The 8,664-nt window shown below is 45.3% G+C and overlaps 2 protein-coding genes across 2 annotated transcripts; one reads left to right on the top strand and one right to left on the bottom strand.

The window, feature by feature from the left end:
• The first annotated feature begins 2,396 nt into the window (after positions 1-2,396).
• On the top strand, positions 2,397-4,541 carry LOC119317664 (60S ribosomal protein L31). The gene is made up of 2 exons (XM_037592146.1): positions 2,397-2,563; positions 4,083-4,541. The coding sequence occupies exons 1-2, from the start codon at positions 2,472-2,474 to the stop codon at positions 4,360-4,362; spliced, it is 372 nt and encodes a 123-aa protein (XP_037448043.1). The 5' UTR covers positions 2,397-2,471; the 3' UTR covers positions 4,363-4,541.
• Positions 4,542-4,939: 398 nt separating this feature from the next.
• Positions 4,940-8,063, bottom strand: LOC119317663 (probable glucosamine 6-phosphate N-acetyltransferase 2). Its single transcript, XM_037592144.1, has 2 exons — positions 7,511-8,063; positions 4,940-5,663 (listed from the first exon to the last, which is right to left on the bottom strand). Exon 1 carries the CDS (start codon positions 8,019-8,021, stop codon positions 7,530-7,532), a length of 492 nt encoding a protein of 163 aa, XP_037448041.1. The 5' UTR covers positions 8,022-8,063; the 3' UTR covers positions 4,940-5,663; positions 7,511-7,529.
• Positions 8,064-8,664: the final 601 nt, after the last annotated feature.

Below are 8,664 nucleotides of genomic sequence, written 5' to 3'. Positions count from 1 at the left end.
GAAGCATCGCCGTCTCGAGGCGGAACCTTGGCGGAACCAATCTAGGGCTCCGGGGGAGCTGTTCTGCCAGGGAAACATCCCTCCGGGAGGGGGAAATCGTCACCATCGTCATCACCATCGATCCTCTCATCAGGAGGGGGTCAATCTCCATCAACATCTTCACCAGCACCATCTCCTCTCAAACCCTAGCTCATCTCTTGTATCCGATCTTTGTCCCAAAACCTCAGATTGGTACCTGTGGGTTGCTAGTAGTGTTGATTATTCATTGTAGTTGATGCTAGTTGGTTTATTCGGTGGAAGATTATATGTTCAAATCCTTTATGAATATTAATACCTCTCTGATTATGAACATGAATATGATTTGTGAGTAGTTATGTTTGTTCCTGAGGATATGGGAGAAGTCTTCTTATAAGTAGTCATGTGAATTTGGTATTCATTCGATATTTTGATGAGATGTATGTTGTCTTTCCTCTAGTGGTGTTATGTGAACGTCGACTACATGACATTTCACCATTGTTTGGGCCTAGGGGAAGGCATTGGGAAGTAATAAGTAGATGATGGTTGCTAGAGTGACAGAAGCTTAAACCCTAGTTTATGCGTTGCTTCATAAGGGGCTGATTTGGATCCATATGTTTCATGCTATGGTTAGGTTTACCTTAATTCTTCTTTCGTACTTGCGGATGCTTGCGAGGGGGGTTAATCATAAGTGGGATGCTTGTCCAAGGAAGGGCAGTACCCAAGCACCGGTCCACCCACATATCAAATTATCAAAGTAACAAACGTGAATCATATGAGCATGATGAAAACTAGCTTGACGATAATTCCCATGTGTCCTCGGGAGCGCTTTCCTTTATATAAGAGTTTGTCCAGGCTTGTCCTTTGCTAAAAAAGGATTGGGCCACCTTGCTGCATCTTGTTTACTTTTGTTATTTGTTACCCGTTACGAATTACCTTATCACAAAACTATCTGTTACCGATAATTTCAGTGCTTGCAGAGAATACCTTACTGAAAACTGCTTGTCATTTCTTTCTTCTCCTCACTGGGTTTGATACTCTTACTTATCGAAAGGACTACGATAGATCCCCTATACTTGTGGGTCATCAGTGCCCGATGGGTGATGCGAGTGCAGGTGGCGGGGCAGCTGTCTTGCCCCGGTGGGATTGCGACTCATGTGGCAACGATAATGGTGGCTTGAGGAGCAGAGTCGATGCTAGTCCTTCGTCATCGACCGTTCGACGTGTAATTCAGTGAGAAGTCGGAGCTGTAGCGTTGCGGGGCAATGCAGCGACAACGATGGAGGTTGATGTGCAGTTCTAGCTATGTTGGAGCAAGGCGTGTTTCTTTCTTTTATGAGTCTGTGGCCGAAGTCGGAGTTGGCTAGTCCTCGACGCGTTTGGCCGACTGTTTGGCATAGGCCGACTTTGTTCTCATGTGTCGTTCGTTCGGAGTCGTCCCGATGAGTCGTCCGCGAAGAAGTTGAAGTCGCTTGCTCGAGGAGAAGTGATGACGATGACATTGTAGGGAACCTCGACGGTGTCCTCTTCTCGGCAGTGTGTGTGGGTCCTGTGGGCAGTCAAGTCGGCGGGTGCCCTTTCTTGTGGGCATGTTGTAATGGTTTTAGCCCGGATTTCCATTCATTAACCGGGCAATTCTCTTCAACCCTTTTTAATGAATCGGGCTGTAAGGAACCGCGTTTCAAAAATATATTTAAAAAGTAAATCTTACCTCTACATATTTGACTCTTAACTTCAATTTGATTGCAGCGGTACAAGAGTCACTCACCGTGTGCATTTTGTTACATATATTTTCTGTTAAGCCTTGTTGAATGCCATGCTAATATCAAAATTCTAAAGCATCAATGGGCATATTGACCAGTTGACTAATTGAATGAAGCAAGTTAGACTGTTCGCTCCATAAAAAAAATAGTTCAAGAGGAATAATAGCAAATTGGACGATTTGCTTCCTCTCAATTTCCAATCCTATCCTCCAAAAAAAAGTTTACCTAGTGTGTCGAAATAATTAACAATTCAGCCGTACCAATTTTGGGCCATGGCCTAAATCTTGGCTTTTGCTTAGATTTTTTTCCCGATTTGACTATGCTCGTTGGTCAACGTTATTCCATTTTTCCAGCCAGAATTCGCCAAATTATGTGGAGAGAAACATTAATCAAACTACCGGCAACAAAGTTTTTGGTGGAATTCGCTTGGGCCCAAAACCAAACACACTAAAATTTCATAACAGATTCACTGACAAAAAGAAAGAAAAAAACATAACAGATGGACGAAGGGCCTACTGAAACGGGCCGTCACGAAACATCCCGGAGAGGCCCAGTCAGCCAGCAAGCCCTAATTTCCCCCGCTATAAAGCCGCGACCCCTTGCGACCTGCCGTTCCCCACTAGGGTTTATCTCCTCTCGCCGCAGCCTCCACCGAAGCCAAGAGAGGAGCAGGGCGAAAGGAGGCCGTCGGAGATGTCGGAGAAGAAGCGCGCCCCCGGCCCGCGCAAGGACGAGGTGGTGACACGCGAGTACACCGTCAACCTCCACAAGCGCCTCCATGGATGGTATACTCCTCCCTCCTCACCCGCCCCCTCCATTCCCGAGCTCCGCGCTCCCGGTAGATCCGCTAGTCAGATTCCGCCTCCGGGCTTCACGGGGTGTCGCCATGGCGCTTACGGGCCCTCCTGGTGGAGATGCTGGTGCGAAAGGTTGCTGCCTGCGAGCACTATGTGGGCTCGTGAATGGCTGTCACACCTGTATGGATCGAAATCCTTCCAGCTAGATGATACTAGGGATCGCATGACCGAGCGGTATCCCGATCTCTTGGATTCTGCTCTTGTATCTGACCCCACATTATTTTCACGTGGATCTTCGATCTGTGCCATTCTATTAGGTGTTATTAATCGGGTATAGTCAGGTGTCTGCCTTCTAAATCATGTGGTTTCGCACAGTTACATGCCCGAGAGATTAACTCCGCTCATCGTTACACGTATGGCTTCTCTTGGTGCTACTATGTGTTCCATTTGGGCTGTATATTCTGCTTTCTATTTGTTTGTTTGTTAATCTAGTAAGTTTATTGATCAGTTGTGCCCGGACATAGTCAGGTATCTGTCTTGAAATTGTGGTTGATACAGTTACTTGTCCGGTACATTGATGTTGCTCATCGTTACATGTGTTGCCTCCATATGCTTTCACGTGTTCCATTTGGGCGCTACATTATAACTAAACATTATTATCTATTTGATCATATAATTTGCTCATTATGCCCGGTCATAGTCAGGTATCTGTCTTAAAATTGTGGTTGATACAGTTACATGCCCGGTAAATAGATGTTGCTCATCGTTACATGTGTTGCCTCCATATGCTTTCACGTGTTCCATTTGGGCGCCACATTAAAACTAAACATTATTATCTATTTGATCATATAATCTGCCCATTATGTCTGCTCATGGTCAGGTATCTGTCTTAAAATTGTGGTTGATACAGTTACATGACCGGTAAATAGATGCTGCTCATCGTTACATGTGTTGCCATCAAATGCTACCACGTGTTCCGTTTGGGCTCTACACTAAAACTAGATTTTATCATTTGATCTTTCTTGTCTATTATGCCCGGTCATAGTCAGGTATCCGTCTATAAATTTAGTGGTTGATACAGTTACATGCCCGGTACACAGATGTTGCTCATCGTTGCACTTGCTGCCTTCATATGCTGCCATGTGTTACATATGGGCTCTACATTGAAACTAGGTTGTCATTTGATCTTATAGATTGTCCATTATGCCCGGTCATAGTCAGGTATCTGTCTTTAAATCTTGTGGTTGATACAGTTACATGACCGGTACATAGATGCTACTCATCGTTACACTTGCTGCCTTCATATGCTGTCATGTGTTCCATTTGGGCACTACATTGAGATGAAATATATTTTCTCCACTTGCTTTGTTTTGTTTTGTGTTTTATATATTACATTTCTATGTTGCTTATGTCGTAATGTTTCATCTATCTTTCTCATGCTTTCTTTCTGGTTACAAAATCCTCTATTTATATCAATCACTAATGGTAGCTTCATTCTATTGAACAGCACCTTCAAGAAGAAGGCACCAAATGCCATCAAGGAGATCAGGAAGTTTGCACAGAAGGCCATGGGAACCAACGATGTCCGCATTGACGTGAAGCTCAACAAGCACATCTGGAGCAGTGGCATCAGGAGTGTCCCGAGGAGAGTCCGTGTCAGGATTGCCCGCAAGAGGAATGACGAGGAGGACGCTAAGGAGGAGCTGTACTCTCTGGTCACAGTTGCTGAAGTTCCCCAGGAAGGTCTTAAAGGTTTGGGTACCAAGGTTGTGGAGGATGAGGACTAAACCCCCTGTCTGTCGTATCGATCAGTTAGAACTTAATACATATCTGCTGAGAGCATATTGGGAAGTCTTGCTTTAGCTTATTGTTATCTACTGTTCATGATGTTCCATGACTTCTTGATAGAAGATTTGAGACGTTGGATATTTTGTTCAAGTGCTTGAAGTTTTGACTTGTTGTTTGACTCTGGTCGTTCGTCATTCCTTGTGATGATATTACCTTCGAGGCTGGTGGACTCCTTGCTAGGAACTTTATAGGTTTGAGACTCCTGGCAATGAGTTATATGCGCCTGGTAAACATCGTGTAGTTCTTGAAATGGTCCTGCAAAGCCCCATCGTGTAGGTTTGAGACTCGATCATGCAGGAAGTTTGTGTTAGGAATAGTTGTGGGATCCCTGGTTCCACTAACCACTTGGCAATTGTTTTGGTTCACGCTATCACATCTTGTTCATTGTCTCGTTTTCTTTAGATCTTCTCCGTCAGGAGCTTACAACCCCCTGGGGCGCAATAGTTGAAGCAAAAAAGCTTTACCTCCAACTTCCCATGTCAACAATGTTCAATGTCCAGCAATTGAGGGGATGCGTCAAGCCCAATGTGGATGGATCATATGTAGAGAGCCATGGTACAATTGGGGTCATATGTCTGAGGTTATGACTACAAACATCATGCAAAAATAAACTAAAACAGCCAAAACCCATGTCTTCTTTGACAATCCAGGAACTGAAACAAAGGGAATCGAACAGCCAGCAAAGTACGCTGTCTTTTAACACCCCAACATAAGACAAGATACACTCCTTTGGATGAGCTTCTAGCTTCCTTTGGGAGGCTTCATGGTAGAACCATGGTCTGGCTAGAATCCTTCCTAGATGATCTTGAGAATTCCCGTGTGGCAGATTATAATATGCCTAATGATTAATAAATCCCACAAAGAGACCCTTTGTGGCTTCACACTATCATCGAGTTACACTGTTGTAAGCAAATGAGTCTACAAAGAGTGGTAATCATATTGACCTCGGTAAACTAGCCGACATGTTATTCTGAAGCCACTGTTTGGTAGAGCATCTAACGTGCATGGTATAACATCCAGTTCGAATGGAGGGGAATGAGAGCTCAGCAGTACCAGCCCGTGATAGAAGTTTGTATTTTCTGGAAAAGAATTTAGCTTCAAGGAAGCTTCTCAATGGTCCATTGTGGTACTGGAAAATCAGCCAGGTTAAGAGCTGCCCCCATGACAGTACTAATTTCTTCAGAAGGGCTCCCAAGGACATAGATCAACTTTGATGGATCGACTATTAGCCATGAATTACCTGTGACAACAAGATGAAGTTACGTATAAGATCTCAAAAGTATTTCAGCACATGTAATCAAACACCAAATGATCAAGTACAAACAAAACTAACATTATTTTTTATATACAGAGCAGGATTTTTAAAAATAGAGTACTGGATGACAATATGGAAGCAAATGTTGCAGATCCTTATTCAACAAAACTAGAAGGTGGAACAATCGTATCTGATGTGACCGCTACATTGACCCTGTTAACTCCAAATTGAGTTGACTTGGAAACCAAATAACAATTGAAACAACATAATTATTTTTATCATGACCAAGGAAGTTGGTGTAAAGCAAACTAGAAGGTTATATTGCAAGATTTATATTTCCACAGAACCTATAATGGGAAAAGAGATTAGCAAATGCCCACGATAGAAATTAGTTTCCAATAACTCTTCATGTAATGATTAACAAATTGGTTTCCAATAACCTTTTAGAAGTGCCGAATGCTGAAGGTGTTGAACTGGCTTGTAAGTTGTAATGTCTCGGGTACCAATTTAGCAAATTCAAACTGTGGTTGGGTTCCGAGCGGAGGATAGTACTCGCTCAGTCACATATCACCAGCAGAAAATGGAAGTGAAAATATAAGCCAATAAGCATTCCAGAAACCAAACCCATAAGTATCTGACAAGTCATCATCCACCAGTAATTGCTACTCCCTCCGTTCCAAAATATAGTGCTTCCTCTATTCCCGTGCTTCAAGTTTGACCATAAATTTAACCAACGAGACCGACTGCGACGGAGCAAAAGTTATACCAGTGAATTCGTATTCAAAAGAAGTTTTCAACTATATAATTTTTTCTCCCGCCGCAGTCGGTCTCGTTGGTTAAATTTATGGTCAAAGTTGGACCTCGGAAAGTGCAGGCGCACTATATTTTGGAATGGAGGGAGTACTTATCATGTTCCTGCAAATGCACAGGCTATCTTGATACCGTCTCCAGGACCCTAGCAGTGTCACCCAGCTGCGTAGAACCATAATAGCATGCACTCCACCAAATGTCTCAAACCATAGGGTGATGCATGTTGAATATTTACACGGGGCATCAGTTGGCTAATCTCTAAAAGTGAAACCTCAAGAGTCAAGAGCCTCGGTACCAAAAGTTCTTTCAGCAACAATAACAGTACACTGTTAGACATGATTACCTTTATGACAGAGAATTTGATTGAATAGGCATGATTATGTGTCTATGCTAGCTCATTTGGTAAATGCCTAGAAAGATTTGATTCACTATAGCAGCTCCTACCAGGTACTATGATGGTGTTATGGTTTACAATCTACAGTACTATGCATAGAACTTCATTCAGCTCTAACAGAAAATCCCCGGTTCACTTGTCTATGGTTGGCAAAGCTTAGCCCGACAGCTTTACTGACCGAAAGAACTAGTAGTAACTTTCAAGATTTACACTAGTAGGCAATGTTCAGGATATCGGTAACTGGTACCTTCAGGTGCTGAGTAGGGATAAATAGGCGAATCAGCAGTTAATCGGCTGATAAATCAGTTACTATCGGCTATTCGGTGACCCACCTGAGTAGCAATTAACTGACCGAGATGGCGATTAACTGGCCTATATTTGGAACATTATAGTAGCGACAGAATTATCGCTGTTATTTAACCAAGACAATATAGCACGGAATTTTCTTTTATGAACGCAGCAGAAACAGGCCAAAGCCATACAGCCACATGATAAAGTTGGGATTCCATAAATAGCATTCTCAGTCACTAACACAGACAAGTTCAGAATAATGATATGATAACAGATTGCCACAGACAAAGGGATAGATGCGACGGGACAAAGAAATGCAGTCTCTGTTGCGCATTACCCCATGGATGGATCAGAATTCAGAAGTACACGGCCATCTGAACCCCCTTCTCCACGAAGCCGCATTTGGCGTAGTAGGCGCGCAGCTCCGGGGTGCAGTCCAGGATGACCTTGTAGCAGCCGGCGTCCTTCGCCATCTCCACGAGGCGGCGCACGACGCGGAGCCCGAGCCCCCGGCCGCGCGCGGCGGCGTCGACCACCACGTCCTCCACGTGCCCCACCTTGCCGCCGCCGCGGAGGAACTTGCGCTCCACGAAGAGGCACCCCGTGGAGAGGATCCGCCGCTCCGGAGCCGCGGCGGGGTCCTCGGCCACGAGGATGACGTGGTCGTCGCCGAGGGCCGCGAGGTCGGCGAAGCACGCGGCGAACTCGGACTCGGTGAGGTCCGGGCAGGAGGAGAGCTGGGAGAGGAGGGGTAGGAAGCCCCTCTCGCGGTCGGCGATCTCTAGGCGGCGGATTTTGACGGAGTCGCCGGTCTCGGTCGCTGCGGGTTCCGGCGAGGCGGATGCCATCTGGGTCCGAGAGCTCGGGACTGAAGCGGGTAGCTTCGGCAAGTGACGCCTCTTTTTTCTTGTGCCGCACGATGCGTGAGCCGTTGGATGGCGCATCAACGCCCTCGATTGGCCATGCCGATTTGCTATCAGTGCTACAAATGCAAACAAAGCACGTGCAGGCTTAGAAGCCCCCCTGGTTCAAGCTTAGTTGAAAAAAAAAATAGAAATCTTCGACGCGATCATTCGCCTGACAATGACTTAGACACGACACGGACGAGAAGAAACAGAAGGGCAATTGAGAAAGACGAAGAGGGATAGAGGGGGAGAGGAAATCAAAGGATGTGTGTAAGGGTTGAACGTCATGGCGACAACCACCGCAAAAGGGAGAAGAAAAGGACCTGGAACAACAATGGATGGAGGGTTGAGGCTCCGGTGGAAGAGAGAGGCTGTCATGAGAACAAATGTAGGAGAAGCAGTTGTGTAGGGAGAAACAAATAATCATACCTTAGGGCACATTTGGTTGCCCACGAAATCGCAACCAGGCCCAGTTGGGCCACGAAATGTGCATTTGGTTGCGCACATAGTGGGCTGGCTCGCATCCGCACGAAGCTTAAAGCAGCCCTCAGCCTGGCTCGTCATAAACTGTCGAATCGGCAATTCC

Source organism: Triticum dicoccoides, chromosome 6A (genome assembly GCF_002162155.2).
Source record: "Triticum dicoccoides isolate Atlit2015 ecotype Zavitan chromosome 6A, WEW_v2.0, whole genome shotgun sequence".
NCBI lineage: Eukaryota > Viridiplantae > Streptophyta > Magnoliopsida > Poales > Poaceae > Triticum > Triticum dicoccoides.
Note: the sequence above shows the minus strand (reverse complement) of the source record. Positions and strands in the feature narration are given on the sequence as shown.

Excerpts from the sequence above, each read along its gene's own strand:
- LOC119317664 (XM_037592146.1), top strand. The coding sequence starts at position 2,472 with ATGTCGGAGAAGAAGCGCGCCCCCGGCCCGCGCAAGGACGAGGTGGTG. Across the intron at positions 2,564-4,082 it reads CACAAGCGCCTCCATGGATG|CACCTTCAAGAAGAAGGCAC; the intron begins GTATACTCCTCC and ends TCTATTGAACAG.
- LOC119317663 (XM_037592144.1), bottom strand. The coding sequence starts at position 8,021 with ATGGCATCCGCCTCGCCGGAACCCGCAGCGACCGAGACCGGCGACTCC.